The following is an 18,895-nucleotide window of genomic DNA, read 5'->3' on the forward strand; positions in this document are numbered from 1 at the left end:
CGGTTTGGATGAGGTCCGTCAGCGACCTCCCTGGCTCCTGTGCTGGTGTACACTGGCTCCAATGGTACCATGTCTCTCCTTTGTCCCTCAGGCGGACCGCATGGCTTGTTCTCTCCACCTCCTGATGAGGACCTGTTCACCTTGGCTCCGACCACTTTCGCTTGATGACCTTCAGGAGCACCCACTCCGCCTGGGGCAGGTTCTGGTCCAACGGGTGCAGGTTCTTCCTTTCTCCGAATGTTGGTGAATTCTGAAACGAGAGCTCGCAATTCATCAAAATACACACTGTGATCTTTGGGCCACTTTTCCCCTTCCGGGACCGCAGGCCCCGCGGCTGGTCCTGGAAACTGTCTCCCCATCAGCAGCACGTATGGGGTGAACCCAGTGGTCTAATTTAACGAGCATCGAATCGTCATGAGTGCCAGTGGAAGAGCATCTTCCCAGTTCAATTTAGTCTGTGCACATATCTTAGCCAACTTGTTTTTTAAACTTTAGTTCATCCTTTCTACTCTTCCCTGAGACTGTGGGTGGTATACTGTTTTAGGCCCAATAAGCTCTCTACCTTCTGTAAATCAATGTTCTTAAAGTGAGTCCCATTGTCTGACTTGATTTTCTCTGGGAAGCCGTGTCTGGGAATGTACTGGTTCACTAAACACTTGATCGCGGTCTGACTGTCCTCCCATCTTGCCGGCCAGGCTTCTGGCCACCCTGTGAACACATCCACACACACTAACATGTAACGGCACCCCCGTACTGTTTCCCCCATGTCTGTCTAGTCTATCACTATCTCTTGTCCAGGTCCCGTTGTCATGGGGAACGCCCCCATCTCAGATTTAGGATTGTGGTGAGTGCAGATGGTGCATGTCCTAGTGTAGTTGCGTACCATGTCTACCATAAACGGGTGCCACCAATGGCACAAGTTTCTTAACATTTGAGCCGGCCCTACATGGCCCAACCCATGGGGTTCTGCAAATGTATCTCTCCGCATGGCTGGTGGAAGTATTATTCTACTGTCTGGCCCTCTCCACAGCCCTCTCGTCTCTGTTGCTCCTCTCTGTCGCCAAATTGTTTTCTCTTGTGGGGAAGCCCCCTTTTGATGTCTCACTAGCTCATCTCTCTCAGAGCCTTCTCCCCACCCCACTTCCTCTTCTGTTCTTACCATCATTACTCGCGGAGTGTACCCTGCTGCCTGTTTCGCTGCTGTGTCTGCTGCTTGATTTCCCTGAGCTACTGCACTATTTGAGTTATCATGTCCTTTGCATTTTATGATGGCTACCTTTTCGGGCAGGTCTAGGGCCTCGGCTAGTTCTCTCATCTCCGCCTCGTGTTTAATCGGTTCTGCCTCCTGATCGGTTCGTGTCTTACCCTCCCTCACTACCTCTTGCGCGCACTCATGTGGTAGCCCCCGTCCCCATCCGGTCTGCCATATATTATCCCCTCGTGTGTGATAGTCAAATTTGGAGCCCCGAGAATTTTACTTAGGTGTTGTTGCCTGAGGGAAGTCATGGTGAACATCTGTGAGTTTACATATGCCACTACACTGTGTGTTGTGAGTATCTGAAGTTGATGTCCCATCACTGTGTGCACATTTTTGAATGAGTCTCGCTACCCCCGCGGCGTACTGTGTACAGGTGGGGTGCCTTTTTTCGATTTTGTCAAATCCTACGCTTATGTACATGAGGATGTTCCTATCTCCCCCTTTTTTCTGAAACAGGACCCCGTTGATACTGTCTAGGGTGTTGGTCTTTTTCCCAAGGTAACTTGGGTACCGGGGGCCCTAGCCGGCAAGGGGAATCGTTCCCTCAAAGCTGCGGCTATGCGTCCGACCACCTGACTGAAAGGGGTGTTGTCAGGGCTCCGCCTAGTGGCGGCCCCTTTTTCTCTCTCATTCATAGCCTGGGCGGACATGGCTCGGGCGGCTACTGCCCTCCAGTCCCCCAATGCCAACGTTTGACCGGCTGTGAGTTTGTCAAATTGCGCCAACCATAGTTCACCTCCCTCGCCCATCGGGGGTAATTTATCTACCAGCGCCTGTATGTCTCCCAGCCCCAGTGGTTTATACCGCGGTTCGCCGCCTCCCACTCTAAAGAGAGGCAGCTGAAACCCAGCGCAACAAGCTTCCCCTTTTTCTGCTTATTTTTTTGTCTCTCGCAGTGTCACTCCCATCAGACCCTGACCCTGTGTCCTCACCTAACCTGCCTTTAGCACTGTCTGACCTTTTCTTCCTGGTTCTTTTAACCTCACTGTTTGTTCACTTTCTTGCTCCTCTCCTCATACCCGCGTACTCTCTCTGCTCTGGACTTAAACGGTTTCACTTCCTCCTCAGAGTCTGTCTCGCTCTCTGACTTTGCCTTTCTACTCAACTTCCTCTTGTCTTGCATTCCTGTCAATGGCTAACCAGTGGTGCCACTATAATTTTGAGGTGAATCTTCAGTGACTCAGGAGTGTGATTACCTTTATGACTCCATATGTCCAATTTGTATTTCTGCCATGCATGCTCAATATGCTGAGTATGAGCACCAGTCTCAGGATCACCAAAAGTTCCTTTTATGGCAGACAGAATACTGGCTAAATAGTTTCTTCAAGTTTGATAATTAGGTCCATGTTTATGACAGGTTATGTCATCTTGGTTACTGTCGTGTTGTCATAAAAAAAGACACTGACAGGTTATGTTGTCTCAGTTAATGTCAATTTGTCATAACAGATGTACACCTGGATTAAATCAGTCCGTAACACATACCTGTCTTTGAAAAGACAACATCAATCAGCCGTTAAAACCATCCTAATATGAATAGGTTAGTCAATAAATTGTTCTTTGACTGTGACAATTGAAACTGTTTACTGTAGGTTGACTTTAGCAATTTCAATAGAATGAGTCAGAAAATGTATTCCAAGAAAGATGTTCTTGCAATTCCTTAAGACCAACCCACCTCCACAGCAAGTTCATCAATATTCAGTTTGTGTTAGTATAAATGTTGCTGAAAGATAGATCAGAGAAATTCTGCAAACACACACTACTGAGACAGAAGCTGTTCAGTCAACTGGGTAAGACAGAGACTTTATTATCAGATTTTGATGCTTAGAATTATTCTTTAAAGAATCAAATAGCAAATTTTTATGTTTTACATGAAGATAAGTAAATACTGCAATAGATATACAGGTGCTGGTCCTAAAATTAGAATATCATCAAAAAGTTGATTTATTTCAGTAATTCCATTGCGTTGTTTATAGGTGTGTGTGTATATATATATACACACACACACACACACACAGCTCTGAAAAAATGTCAGAGACGACTGCACTTTTTTCTATCCTTTCCAAAAAAGTAAAGGAAGGTTTTGAGTGAGGAACAGAAGGGTTAAAATTAAGAGACCACTGCAAATTGAACACTTCTGTTATTCACTCAGTGGTCTCTTAATTTTTTCCAGAGCTGTATATACATATACAGTGGGAATAGAATCTCAGCAAACCCTTGCAAAATGTTCACCTTTTGTTTCCTGAAATGGAAACACATTTAATCAGACTTTTACCTGCTATATTTACACACAGTAACCCACAATATCCAATAAGTGAAAGAATAATAAAAATGTAATTCCACTACAGTGTTTTACCATTTTAAATGTAATACATTTTCAGGATTTGGGGGATTTTTTTCCCCCCAGTTGGATGTATTTGGCTATTGTGTTAGTAAAGTCGCAAAAAGTCAGATTTTATGCGTTAATTTATGTATTTATAAACGATAGTTATATAAAGTTTAGAAGTTAAAATCTTACCAGTGGCCCGTTTTTTTATTATTACTTTGGCGGTAAGTGTAGGGCTGTGGATATCCGACAGCCGTGCAGTAAATTGGGCGCATCACTTTGATTTAGCTCTTCTGTGCCACCACACCAGTTTGATGCATTACTGCCTAAAAGAAGGCACTTAGACTGTACTAACTAGTTAGGCTAGCCAGGAAACGTTTCCTAAAGCAGGCGATGCTTAAATAGCTGGCTAGTGTAGCATGAGGCTATGCATTTAACTAGATATCTACCTGTAATGAATGCGGTGTTGCGGGAGCAGAGAACCAGGCGCAGGCAGAGGTAGTCGGTGTTGATTTTTTTAATTTAAACAAAAGTAACACTGAGCACAAAAACAACGAAAGAAAAGGCTGACTTCAGCAGCAAAACGAATGCAAGTAACGATATAAGTTACTTACATTAAACGAAAGACAGGACAACAACAATGATCCACAATGTGATGAGCAGAGGGGAAACATTTAAACACATACTAACGAGATAAATGGGACCTGGTGTGAATGATGAAGGACATGACACGAAACAAGTCCGGGATGAGTTTGTATGTGACTGGAACTGAGGGTGCACGGAACAGTGGCGCTGCTGCTCACCGTACCGTGACACTACCAACTTACTATCAAAACAAAACTTGCTGTTGCAATTAAAACAAACAGATAATGAATTTATCACTTTTAGGTTTAATGCATCATTTTGCAAAAACTTATACTAATAGTAATTAAACCTATTGCTTAACTGGATGAAGAAAAAACTAAATTTGTAGGTGAACATAACTTGTACTAATAATGTAATAATACACTCAAATCACTGTATTTATATTTTATTGATTAGCCATTACACTTCCTGTAACAAATACCATCACTGTAGATTTATTTCTGAAAAAGCTGTACAGATGAATACACCAAACCTGACTCCTGAATCTTAGGACATTGGACTACGCAGTACAAATGTTGCATTACTTGGTTAGACTTACCACCAAATCAGGATCCCTGCCGTCCAGTCCTTTGCAGCTTTGGCAATTTTAATTCCAAATTAATTATGATTACAATTTTATGAGACATCATTTAAAATCTACATGGCTTTCAAGATTGTGTTCTCTTGTATTCGCTTATTCAAAGTCCACCATTTCGATCCACAGAAAATATAGTTTTGAATAATTTTCTTACATTACGCTCAAAAAGTTTTGTGTACATTTAATCCCAAATGTCAAATAAATGTATTTTACAAATATTTTTGAATGCATTTGGAAAATATATTCCTGAATACATTAACCACTGAGTTGCATCAACTCTTCTTTTAACACTAAACACTACTCCAAACAGGATTATTTCATTTGGAGGGACAAGTAGTGGTCCTACCGGGTTTGCTCTAATACATTCGAATATATTTGTGACCATAAGATGAAAATGTATTTTGGTATTGTATATCTATAAAATGTGTTTCAACACCTAAATGTGATATAATCAATACGTTGGTAATTACATTTCATCTTTTTACTTTCACAGGATCTGAAAAATTCATTTTAATATGGGCTTCAAAATACATTTTGTAATGTATTTTCTATAGGAAATACATATTTTAATGAGAGCATTTTTGATGGTGAAATATATTTGAATAGAGTTAAATGTATGTATACATTTTTAAATACATTTTGGAATAAAAGCTGAAATATATTTTGATAGCAAAAATGTATTTTGAATAAAGTTAAATGTATGTATACATTTTTAAATACATTTCAGAATAAAAGGTGAAATACATTTTGATACCTGAAAGGTATTTTGAATTAAGATTAATATATTCGACATATATTCATCATTTATTCTACATACATTATGCATTGCAAAAATATATGTATTTTCCATATGGGATTGCTAAGCATATATTTTCAAATATATATGGGCATGTTATTTCACTAACGTAACTTGTAACACAAAATGCTAAAATTGTTACAATATTAGCAGATATTACATGATTGGTGGTTATTACATTATTAGCTTCTACAGGATCTGAAAAAATGCCTAAAATGTTCCACTTGCTAGTATCATAAAAGTTTTTGGATGCATAATGCAATATATGCTCACAATGTAATGCATTACCCGTAATGCACAAAACATGATACGTTTTTTGAACATAATTCGATTTTGGGTTCATTATTATGTCAAAAACATCCAGAAACGCCCGAGCTGATTTTAGATGAACTGAGTCGAAGTGGAAAACTGTCCTGTGTTCTGACAAATAAAAATGTGTCTCTGAGCATTTGACACCTTGTACTTCTGGACACTCCAGGCAGGTTGCAGTTCTGGAATATGATGGCATTGGAGGATAATGGGTTCCTGGAAGCTTCACGTTTAATCAAGTCGTTTGCAGTTAATTTGCGTCTTTTCTTCTCAATGCGTTTTTTGCACCCCAGTTGACTATTTGCAACAAAACCTTTGATTGTCTGGTGGTCACGCCTCAATCGTTTAGCTATTTCAAGAGTGCTGCATCCGTCTGAACAGCATTTAGCAATTTTTGACTTTTCAGTGTCAGTTAAATCAGTTTTTTGGCCCATTTTACCTGATGTCATGAAGCTGCTTAATAATTATGCACACCTTGATATTAGGTAAAATAAACAAACCTATGCCGTTACATGCAAACAACATCTTTTTCAGGGAAGGCCTTGCTTATTTCAGCAAGACAATGCCAAACCACATTCTGCACATATTTCAACAGCATGGCTCCGTAGTAAAAGAGTCTGGGAGCTAAACTGGCTTGCCTGCAGTCCGATACCTGTCCATTGTAAACATTTGGCATATTACAAAACAGAAAATACCCCAAAGGAGACCCCGAACTGCTGAGCAGCTGAAATCCTATATCAAGTAAGAATTGGAATGCATTTCACTTTCAAAACTACAGCAATTGGTCTCCTCTGTTCCAAAACCCTTACAGAGTATTGTTAAAAGAAGAGTTGATGCAACACAGTGGTAAACATGCCCCTGCCCCAACCTTTCTGAAACATGTTGCTGGCATCAAATTCAACGGCATGTAGTTTTCCAAAAACAATAACATTTCTCAGTTTCAACATTTGATAAGTTGTCTACTATTTTTAGTTAACTCTATGTGTGTCTGACTTATGTATTTACATCAGTTTAATTTGTTTCTATTTCGTTTTTAAATTTCAAACAACTGGCTTTCTGTTTTGTTCAGGTACCTACACAGTCCTCTTCAGACACCAAACTCAGGATGCCGTACATCACAGATATTGATGTTTCCATTAATCCTGAACAGGAGCAAGGCCTAAGAAACCAAAGTTTCAAAATAATCAATGTTAATCTGAACAAAGGTGCTGAAGGAAATAATATTTACCTCTGGTACAAGAAGGGAAGCAGCAATCCCATCACCAGATTGCAGGTTACATTCACAGATGAAATGCAAATTGGTTTGAGGAACGCAGGTTACCATAAGGTGGATAAAGACCTCAATGCAGGGGCTGGAGGAGATAACATCTTTCTCTGGTACTACAAAGGTACAACTGAGTATGACAACCCTATAGTGGAACTTAAGGTCACCACAGATGCAACAGATGAAGCCCAAATTTACCAGAAAGGCTGGGAACGACTGGCGTGTGACCTGAATCGCAATGCTAACGACAACTGGATCCATGTTTGGGTGAAGAAAGAGAAGAAAATGTACATCTCTGACATCAAGGCAACTACCACTTTTGCATTTGATAACGAGTATTTTTCCCAGGGCTACACCCGTGTGGATGAAAATGTGAATCGAGATGCAGGAGAACGCTCTATCTTTCTTTGGTATCGTCATTCTCTAACACAGTCCCAAAGCATCAATCTCCTGGATGTCTCCACTAACAATGAGGAAGAGGAAATCCTTCAGATACAGGGTTATACCTGTGTTGGTGTTAATCTCAATGAAGGAACAGGAGGCCCCCCGATAAATGCCTGGTACAAGAAGGGTTCAGACCATGCCATCCAGACCATCACTGTAATCATTCAACAAGAAGTGAGTCCTTATGAAAAGGCTGGCATCCATGTCATTGGAAAAAATCTGAATACAGACAACAATGGCACCCCCTTGTACCTGGCATACCCATGAGATCAGGGGTTTAATTTCTGTATGCCAGGTGATCAGTATACCTGTCAAATTAGCATAGCAATACATAGCTTAGTACAAGATAGCACAACAACACAAATACCATGTAACATGTTAAAGCAAACCTGTGGATCAAGTCAGTTTAACACAGTCTTCATGCATTTCTTGCATTTAATCTTCTAAACAGATTGTATTTGAGATATCTATATTGTTGTTGTTGTTACTGCTTATGCCTTTTGTGATATGGGTCAACATGAATTACTTTGCTAACAAATAAAAAAAAGTTCCATATCAATAATCATTGTCAGTCTTTTTTCTCCTAGCCTGATCAATGACAACTCAACAGATGGAAACAGGGACAGTTCACTTTATACAGCCCTAATGTTGCACCACCTTGTGGAAGTTAGATTAATTACTGCAAAAACAGTTACTGTAGTGTTCAAACATAATTCTCCCATTCTAAGAAACTGACATTGTTACCTTTCATTTTCACTTTTGGGTGGCCATTTAGGAAATAAATAAATAAAAAGCCATATAGATGGCAAAATGAGTTCCTACACTAGACTAGTGAACACTTGTTTTATCATTCTAACAGATAGTAAGTGACTATTAAGAATTTAGAAACCAGGAACTCCCTGAGATATTGCTTGCTCCCATCTGCCATTGTCTATAGGCTTGAGGAGCGATAATTGTGTCTCTTAGTGATACAGATGAAAGAGAATGTGTAGCTTCTCCAATTGACAAAAGTATTTTGCCTGTCCTCCGTTTGACCAAAATAAATGTTGCATTTTATGATTCACTTTTGTCATGTTCACTTTTGTATTAACCCAAAATAATTGATGGGCACAGCAGTTTGTGAATCACTATAATTCCATTGTTATTACAATCATATTATCTTTCATTAGAATGCAAAAATGTTATATTTCCACCCTTCAACATGTCAACACAAACCCTATACAAACTCATATTACTTGCAGTATGTCCCCATTCTTCAGGACCTTAAAAAAACGGTCCAGTCAGAGTGGTCAAACCACTTACAAACACCCATACCGGCAAGCTAGCAAGGAGGCAGTCAGAATTCCAGAATGACTTGCACGCTAAGTAGAGATGAGCAGAAAACGCTGTGAAACAATGTCATTGTTGTTTAAATCAAATCTAATAGAAGTATCTTCCCATGGTTTTTCTTCCCATGGGTTTTCCTAAGTGTCCATCCAGGGCTTCCTGTTTTGTTGGGGTTTAAGATATGGCCTCTGCAAAACCCTGTTGGTCATCTTTCAAAACGGTCAGAGAAAATACTTATCACCACTATTAGGGCAATAACTAAGGTTTATGTTCAGATCCAGGCCCCTAGCAGAGAACAGTCTGATAACATCTGTGTGCTTGATATAGTGTTTGGTAGGTGAAAGGAGGTTGTAGCCATTCAACATCTTCTCTGGGATGAACCCTCTTTCAGAAGGGCTGTGTCCATCTTGTTTTTCAATGCAGCGTAACATTTATCAGTTTCCACATCCACATGTATCACAACTTCCCCTAGGATTTCAAGACACATGAAAAGCTGCAATTTTGCAATCTGGAGCCAAATCATGCTTATTATTATTATTATGTTATGATGCATAGTGGGGTTAAGACGGAGGGAATGGACACAGAAGAAGTGTTTGGGGCATTGGACAGTGCTTTATTACAGTACAAAGAGGAGAAGGGAATAGCCAATCACAGAACCCCCTTTCAGGGGTTGGCTGTGTCATCTTAATGGGGGCCTCCTGGTGGAAGTTTGAACGAGACCATTGCAGGTAGTCCTACTCTCGGTGACCCCTGCAACAAAGAGGAAGGGTAGCATTGAAATCTAAATAGAGGCAACAATAGTGATTGCCTGCAACTGGCATTTCTGGGAGGAGTTTAACTTGTATGACAGAGTGGCAGTAGACCATTCAGATTAGTTTTGTCATTATGTTTCTGACAGTAGCTTAGTGGAAGACATCACAACACCCCTCAAGACAATTTAAGCCTTCATGCAGATTAAGATTAGTAAATTAATTAATTTACACTGATGAGCCAAAACATTATGACCGCTCACTGGTGAAGCGAATAATGTTGATCATCTCCTAACAAGGGCACATGTCAAGGTCTGGGTAGATTAGATGGTAAGAGAACTGTCATTGTTTCTAGTCAACATATGGGATGCAGGAGAGATGTGCAGGAGTACAGACCTGAGCGACTCTAACAAAACTACCAGAAGATCTTAGACCCCAAACGCATCAGTTCAGGTTGAAAACATTTCTCTTTTCACATGGCTACTTAACCACATTGTTTAGCCTTACAGCTTTTATAGCGTACTATGGTCTTCTCCGGTTTTAACTATTTCTATTTTATTATTCTAGGTTTTATTATTATGATGTGGATTTGATGTTTTCATTTGAGTATTTGTTTTTCTGCTATTGTATTTTTCTATATATATTTCTCTTTTTCCTTGTAAAGCACATTGAATTTCTTCTATTTATGAATTGTGCTATAGAAATTAACTTGCTTGTGTAGTGATGTGGAGGACGCAGCAGAATCCATTTGCAGCTTTTATTTAGAATAGTCAACGGGCAGGGTAAATCAGGGGCAGACAGAACAACAAAGAGAAAATCACAGAGCAGAAGTAGATCCCAGGAAAGGATTGTGGGGTGCTCCCGGTTAGAAATGGTGAGTTTGTTGAGAGCAGTAGGTTGGACATGAACCCAAATCAAACATAAGGATTAGTTCATGGTATGTTTAAATTAATTTAAATCTGTTAACATTCACATTTTACTGTGGAAACCTAATCTCAGCTGGTTTCAGCAAAACCTGCAGCCAGCCTTCTGTCACCATCACACAGGCCCAGCATGTGGTGGGATTCATACACTACGCCAATGTACATCTCTGACATCAAGGCAACTACCTCTTTTGCATTTGATCACGAGTATTTTTCCCAGGGCTACACCCGTGTGGATGAAGATGTGAGCCGAGGTGGAGGAGGAGCCTTTGTCTTTCTTTGGTATCGTCAGCTCCTAACGCAATCTCATCTGAATACAGGCAACAAGGGCAACGTCCATATTGATAAATCTCAAAGTCACCGTGGTTTTGGGTGTACGCCAGGTGTACGCTGGAAATTTGGTGTACGCACTTTTGTGTGTACGGCACTCTCAAATCCTACGCCAGCTCAGGAGGTGTACGCACGTTTTGATTTCGTGCTGAAATGCGCAGGAAAAAAAGTCCTAACGCACTGACAAACTAAAAGATATGATATATTATGACCCACTGTAAAAAAAACAACAACATAATAATTACAAACTTCATTGTTTATTTTTGTGCAACATGGGCTTCAATGTTTCATTTGTGTGACTCTACCAAAGCATTTGATTTATATGTATTCCTTCAGATGCGAGCCTGTGCGCTTTACATGACGTTTCAGGTTTAGGCCCGGCAGTTGTGCACGGACTGGGTTCAGTAATAAAAGGCTTTTAATGACCAAAATATAATTCAGACTGACAAAATAATAAAAATGACATTCTTCTTTTAAATAATCATAATAATAATAATAATAGAAATAATAAGAATAATAACGACATACTTCTTCTAAAAAACAATAAACGTCATTAATAATAAATATCATAAAATAATAAGACGAATATTACAAATGGTCATGCAATTATTAATGTGAATGAATGGTGCTCCACATCACATCATCATCTTTTATTCCGCTTTTTAAACTGCCAAATGAAACAATTTTATTTCTTTCTACCTCCCTGGTGATCGTCTCAATCTCCACGTCAGAGAAGTTTCTCTTCTTTGCCGTCTTCCGTGTGTCCATGGCGTAAAATGAGGGCGTGGGGGAAGCTGAGACTTGAATATATAGGGGCGTGGCCGCGGCTTTTATCAAGGGCAGGTATTGCGTACACCTGGATATTAAAGGTACGCACAGCTTCATAAATCAGGCGGTGAGAGAAGTGTAAGCAAAATCTTACGCCAACATATACGCCCGTTTCTACGCAAGAATGATAAATGAGGGCCAATTGTGATGTTAGATCCTCTCTGACCAATCACATTTCTTCCTATGCGGCGTTTTTGACAGGTTGAATCCAGCTTCATTCACAAAGATGAATTAATGTTCAGTTTGATTGGCTTCCATCTCCATTACTCTCTAAAAAACAGTAAATCTATATTTTTTCAGTACTTGAGTAGATGTGTACCCTGTTTGGTTATTGAACAGACATCTTACATATTGATACTGGAGTTATTTCACACATTCACCTTTTCTCTCAGAGGGCTCAGTGTACAACACTTGGGTAGGTCTTCAGCTGAAACTGCAATCAACTGTGTTTGGATTGACTTAATATTCGAACATTATTAACATTTCCTAACAAATATTAAACATTTTCTTTATATTGCAATCTGGTTACTGCAGAAATGCGCAACAGTTGCCATCATTCTGTTTTGAATGTGTTTTAACAGTTTTGAGAACATTGTGTAAGCATTAAAGAAATCATGTGCTGTGAATACATTGTTTTGTAGATGGTGGAGTATGAATGAGAAAATAGTTCATTGATTTGGGAGAATGTGTTCATTGAATGCATTTTGTGTGAAGGCAATGAGAAATGATTCACAGTTTGGTTCAAATACACTTCCGTTTTGCTGACTGTGTGAAGAGTTCTGTTAATGTAATGTAACTTTTGTATTGTTCAATGTATAGCAAACGGGAAAAACTGTAATATAACAAGGCAGTAGTCTTGACACCTTCCTTGAAAAGTTTATCATTCTGACCTCATCTCATCTTCATCCGCTTATCCGTATCGGGTCGCGATATTCTGACCTGTCGATCTTTAAATTCCCTGTATAACTCAGGATGAGTCAGGGACGGATGTGTAGCCAGGTTGGGCGTATTCCTCCCTGAGGCGGCACGCCTTCAAGCATCTGTTTCAGACAGGTACATTTAGATCTATTTGTTCTCCTTTTTCGTTCGACTTATATGCAAAATAGTGCCAGATTTTTCTCTTACCGCTCCGCTTGTCAATTCGTTTTAGAACGCTCATCATTTATCCCACCTGTGAAGTGCAAATTGTCACACAGGCTGAACTGCCGTCGACATTTACCAAACGTAGCTGAACAGCACCCTTGTATGTACCGAAAATAGAACAAATATGATACCGTAGCGTTTTCATTTTTTGGTATCGTGGAATATCAATATTACACGTAGACCGCACAACCATAATGTGCTATGGCCAGGGAATAATAAACTGTGAGAGTTGATTAGAATAACTTTTGGTGAAGGTCATTCCCTTCTCTAAACAAACGATGTTGTGTCTCTGTGCATTTAACGTGTATCTGTATTTCTGTGGGGAGTTCAGAGTTTGTAAAAATGATTGAGAACGGAACAAGCTGTGTGTCTGTATTCTCTAAGACCATGAATAAATCTGTCTTCTCAACAGTGGCTGACTTCGGTTTCGTTTCTTGGTTAAGTCTGAAACACCCAAACAGTATGCCTGACGAAGGTCTTTGACCGTAACTTTGCAGATTTTTTTATAAATTATAACACTTCCAAGCATCACTAGTGTGCAAGAATATTTCCTGAAAGACTTCTATATGAGTGTCATTCAATTTTAATTTCCCCCCCAACTTAACCAATAATAACTTTTATTTGGGGGTCTGTTGTTGTCTTTCAGGCAGAGATTGGGGGTACAGAACCTGTCATAAAAATGGTCCCGACACAGGGACACATACAGAAGACCCACTCCATTGTTTCTCTCCATTTTAAGAGGAAACGCTTCTTTGGTGCATCGCATCGCATATCTTGGATTCATTCTCTGCCTCTTTTCTATCGCCCATTTTGGGCCCTATTTTACACCTGCAGGTCTTGACAGATGTATCTAGATGTATACATCTTGACAGATGTATCACTCAAAGTCGCCCAGTATTCACTTCCTTTAAAACAACTTATTGATACATAGTGGTGTCTATTACAAATAATACTCTCTTGGACGTCTACTACACAGTCACAGATGATGTGACTTAATGTCAGATACAAAGAGTTCCTTCGTTAAAACGGACCACACTCCTGGAATAAGATCCAAACGATTCAATTAATGCAATAACTTTACTGAAGAATAAAGAATAAACAGTTTTCAATAAAATTAACAATTGCTGTGTGTGTTTGGATGTGTGTGTGTGTGTGGGGGGGGGGGGGGCTGTATTCATGAATGTGCCTGTGTCACATCAATCACTCTCTCTGTTGTGGCAAATGTAGATGGCTGTCATTAGGGAATGGTTGTAACATTTTTATTGAACTGTCACAACTATCCCCAACAAATTGATTTAGAGAAACTTCTACTTTAGGTTATGTATGTCAAACCATTGTATCTACAATACAATGGATGCTAGGTGTAAAACCTTGATAAAAAAAAGTTATGTTCCACAATTTTGGTCACAGAGACATGCCACTTCTCTGAACTCAAACAGAAAATGGGAATGTACGATGTTGATAACGTCATTGCTGACAGAACTAACTTTTTTTTTATGAACCTTCATGACACACCATCATGAAGAGGCTATCCATGTCCAATTCTCCATCTCCTGGCTGAGGCAACAAGGTTTTGAGCTAAAATGTCTTGCTCTATACAAAATTATTACCAATGTTAATTGCGGCATTACCACAAAAATGGAGTCGAGAAGTGGAATAAAAACATATACCAGTTTAACGTAAGGACCAGAGGATTGACATCTCTACGTTGCCAAGTAGTTTATCTTTCTTTTTCAGTTTGTGTGTTGGGCATTTTGCCGTTTAAACTATTACTATTACAAATCCCGGTGTCACCATTTATCCAAAAAAGGGGTTACCGTAAAATGTGTTGGGCTACCAGAACCTAATGCTGTGAATGTATCCTGTGATGAACTTTTCTCGGGATGAATCTGCATGGGTGTCAGTGACACCAATAATTCTCATTTGATTTATGTCCTAAAATAATTCTCATTTTGACTTGGAACATAAATATACTGATATTGTCTGTCCCTGATTAAAATGGGAGAATTAAGTAATAACCATCTAATGTCAATGGCATAATATTCAGAGATTATCTTGAGGTCTCCATCTGTTCACTTAATATTGGTATTAGACCTGGTCAGAAAAGAGCAAGCTGATTACTGATATGGATGATGGTTTATTTGCTGGTAATGCATGTTGTCCCATATCACAAAAAGCAGAAGCATTAACAACATAGATATTTCAATTACAATGTGATTTAGAAGATTCAGATACAATTGTAGGTTATGTTTAGTGACTAAAATCATTACTGCATCAAGTGAGTTTAACTGCCTTTGAAGTTACATGGTATTGGTGTTGTGATGTCTTGGCTATGTAATGCTAAGCTCTGTAATGCTAGGCTAACTATGTAATCCAAAGCTATTTTGACAGGCATATTAATCATCTGTCATACATCAAATGAAACCCCTCCCTCTCATGCTTTCATGGGAATGCCAGGTACAACGGAGTGCCATTGTTGCCTGTATTCAGACTTTTTCCAATGACACGGATGCCGGCCTTCTCATAAGGACCCTTTGCTCCAACCGTGATCATAGTGAGGGTTGAGATGTGATGATCTGAACCCTTCTTGTACCAGAGGTAGATCTGGTTGCCTCCTGCTCCTTCGTTGAGGTTAACACTAAGACTGGTATAGCCCCTTTGCTGAAGGCTTTCCTCCTCTTTGTTGTTAGTAGAGACATCCAGGTCACTAAAACCTTCTTCGGCCGATTCGGAACAACGATACCAGATGAAGCCGGAGTTATCTTTATTTGTTTCTCTATTTCGATTCACATCTTCATCCACACGGGTGTAGCCATCGTTAAAAAGAACATCATCCGTTCCAAAACTAGTGGTGGCAGTGATGTCAGAGATGTACATTTTCTTCTCTTTCAGCGCCCAGAGATGGATTTGGTTCCCACAACAGTTGCGATTCAGATCATACGCCAGTCGTTCCCAGCCATTTTTGAAAAATGGGGTTTCATCTTCCACATATGTGGTGACCTTGAGTTCCAATATAGGGTTGTCATACTCAGTTGTACCTTTGTAGTACCAGAGAAAGATGCCTTCTCCACAATTCCCCGCGTTGAGGTTTCCATCTACCTGAATATAACCTGCATTTCTCAAACCCTTGTTCATGTCATCCATGAATGCAACCTGCAATCTGGTGATGGGATCACATGTGCCTTTCTTGTACCAGAGGTAAACCTTGTTTCCTCCTGCACCTTGGTTCAGATCAACATAATCTGACTTGAAACCTTGATTGCGTAGGGCTTGCTCCTGATCGACATTAATTGAAACAGCAAGTTCTGTGATGTACGTCATCCTGAGTTTGTTGTCTGGACAAGATGTTGAAGGTATCTGTACAAAACATCAAAGTGTGTGTTTAATATTTAAACCAAAAAATGCAAATGTAACTAACAGTCTAACAGTAATACAGTCAGACACGCCCACACTATACTGTAGAACAGTCTGCCACAGACATTCCATCACCTCCAAAATTGTTGTCTCCATTGATGAAGATAAATGAAAAATACTTGATACAAAAAGTAATACTAGCTTGCTTTGATTAAATACATTTGATTAATACTGCAGTTGGCTTTATTTTCTTTTCAAGTTAATGTGTGTGAAATTGATCAAACAAATATAATTGCCTGGAGTCTGCTGAATGGCATTGGCACTTGGATTGGAAGGTTGATATGTATTTTAGGAAACACTCTAGTCCACATTGCATTTCTTGCCACTCTTACATGGGCACATAACATGGAGGAGAGGGAGTGGATTGTAAAGAGACCGGCTAGATGCTATGACATTTACATCCAGCTAGATTGGTAGAATAATTTTTTAGTGTATGATCTAACTGACAAACAACAATGACATACTTCATATCCTTTATTTCTCATATTTACCAAGGCTTTTCTGGTTGACACTGTACAAAGTATCACACTTGTTGGGATCATACATCCTGTCCCTCACATCCCTCGGACAAACCTCTGACTCGGGTTCAATCCACTAAATGATTCATATAAGATAAATCCACAGAGTTTATCTTCCTCCAGCAGTTCAGATCTATATATCTTATTGTTCCTTTAGTACAGAATATAATATGTTCTGTAGGCTACTATACAATACAGTGGTACTAATTATGCCTAATGACTCCGGAAACCTTTATTTTGTGCAAAGATGTCTCTACTGATGCCTTTTTTTATCAATCATATATGGTAAAGTTAGAGCAAGCTGACATTCACTGGCTTCAAAATACTCATTGTAAATGCAAGAAAATGATTACTAGGGAGGTACAGCCCAACTGGCTGGGTAAGAGCCTAGAGCCAAGGTGATGTGTTTATGTGATGCTGTGTTATGTTAGACGAGCTTGCTAGATGCAAGAGCTATTTACCTACTTGTAATCTTACAGATAAAGACAAGTGGTAGCTGGTCAGCTGATATTTACTATCCATATTTTATGAATTTAGGTCTGTCACGATAGTCAGAAACAAGAAGTTAGACAGAAACGAACAGTTTGACTTACAGCATATTAACAAAAATGTTATTATTGCATTTATAGAGGCCACATTTTCCTTCCATGAACATTTCCCCCCAGGTATTAAGCCTATGATAGATTCTACATTGATTGTGCAGTTTGTCATAAAATCCCTCAAACAAGCAAACCAAGTCACCGACTGATATTGCCTTTGGTATTATTGTGTGTAGCAACATTCCAGACAGTCAGAATTGATTGAGCATGTTAGGTTTTTACCTATGTTGCCTTCTTATTCAAACAGTGAAGTGTAAAGTAATGCAATGTGTAAAGTAAAACTAACTGAAATATATAGAGTGTGTGCGTATATATTCATCTGTAAGTAAGAATTGGCTTTTTTGAGTGGATTCCTTAAACAAATCTATAATTTTAAGCATCATAATATCTAATCATAAAGTCTGTCTTACCAAGTTGGCTGTTGAGCTTCTGTCTCGGCGTTCTCTGCAGAATATCCCTGATCTATCTCTCTGAAGCATTTATATTGCTGCGTAATGAATATTCATGAACCTATCATAAATGATATAGAGATGTGGTCCTCTTCTCATGGGAGTGGCAGGCGGTTTTGGCATTGTCCCAACAGTTAGTAATCATCTTTCTCAGGAAATTCATTCTCTTACCGTTCATTAATTTCTTATCAATTAACTGGGGCAGTGAAAAAACCCCACCATGTCTAAAGTTGGAACAGTGTTTTATTTCAGGTTTATGGTATTGATACTGACAAATATACATATTCCCTTCTTACACTAGTTTTATACGTAGTGTTTTAGGTATTGTATACTTTGATTCAAACAATATTATAAAACCTGAAAAGCATGGGTGCATGTCTTTCTTGGCATGAGTGGGGGGGGGGGGGGGGGGGTTATCAGTGATGTTGTTATTGGGTGGTATCAATTTACCTGCTTCTAACATTTGGGGGGGACATGTTGCCCCTATCCCCCTTTACTTCTACACTCTACACACTGTGTGTGTGTGTGTGTGTGTGTGTGTGCGTGGGTTAGGTCTTACTGAACGAATGGGGAATAAATGTCCCAATGAGTATAGTAAAAACAGAAAAAATTGACCTCATTAGGACCTTTTGCCGGTCCCCGAGAGGCAAAAGTCAATTTCCGGCTCAGGGTTTAGGTTTAGGGTCAGACTTACAATTGATTTTATAGTTAGAATTGGGGTTTCTTTAAGGTCCAGGTGTTGTTGGTTAGGTTTAGGGTTAAGGTTAGGCATTACATCTAGGTAAAGTTTAGGCATAAATGTTACTTTATTGTGGTTAAGGTTAGGGTAAGGGTTAGGGTAAGGGTTAGGGATAGGTTTAGGGTTAAGTTTAGGGCAACTGAGCATGCAATTTCTATTTTCTGGTCCCCATGAGGGTAGCTGTACAAACTTGTGTGTGTGTGTGTGTGTGTGTGTGTGTGTTTGTGTGTGGTGAGGGGGGGTATATTCTGAAAACGTACC

The 18,895-nt window shown here is 39.5% G+C and overlaps 2 protein-coding genes across 2 annotated transcripts; one reads left to right on the forward strand and one right to left on the reverse strand.

Annotated features, from left to right (window-relative positions):
* The first annotated feature begins 2,950 nt into the window (after positions 1 to 2,950).
* LOC114840709 lies at positions 2,951 to 8,178 on the forward strand. Its single transcript, XM_029124817.1, has 2 exons — positions 2,951 to 3,045; positions 6,978 to 8,178. The coding sequence occupies exon 2, from the start codon at positions 7,014 to 7,016 to the stop codon at positions 7,881 to 7,883; it is 870 nt and encodes a 289-aa protein (XP_028980650.1). The 5' UTR covers positions 2,951 to 3,045; positions 6,978 to 7,013; the 3' UTR covers positions 7,884 to 8,178.
* Positions 8,179 to 15,032: 6,854 nt separating this feature from the next.
* On the reverse strand, positions 15,033 to 17,908 carry LOC114840708. Its single transcript, XM_029124816.2, has 2 exons — positions 17,857 to 17,908; positions 15,033 to 16,272 (listed from the first exon to the last, which is right to left on the reverse strand). The coding sequence occupies exon 2, from the start codon at positions 16,234 to 16,236 to the stop codon at positions 15,358 to 15,360; it is 879 nt and encodes a 292-aa protein (XP_028980649.2). The 5' UTR covers positions 16,237 to 16,272; positions 17,857 to 17,908; the 3' UTR covers positions 15,033 to 15,357.
* Between the last annotated feature and the right edge of the window lie 987 nt (positions 17,909 to 18,895).

Source organism: Esox lucius, chromosome 13, assembly GCF_011004845.1.
Source record: "Esox lucius isolate fEsoLuc1 chromosome 13, fEsoLuc1.pri, whole genome shotgun sequence".
NCBI classification, from domain to species: Eukaryota; Metazoa; Chordata; class Actinopteri; order Esociformes; family Esocidae; genus Esox; species Esox lucius.

Excerpts from the sequence above, each read along its gene's own strand:
- LOC114840708 (XM_029124816.2), bottom strand. The coding sequence starts at position 16,236 with ATGACGTACATCACAGAACTTGCTGTTTCAATTAATGTCGATCAGGAG.
- LOC114840709 (XM_029124817.1), top strand. The coding sequence starts at position 7,014 with ATGCCGTACATCACAGATATTGATGTTTCCATTAATCCTGAACAGGAG.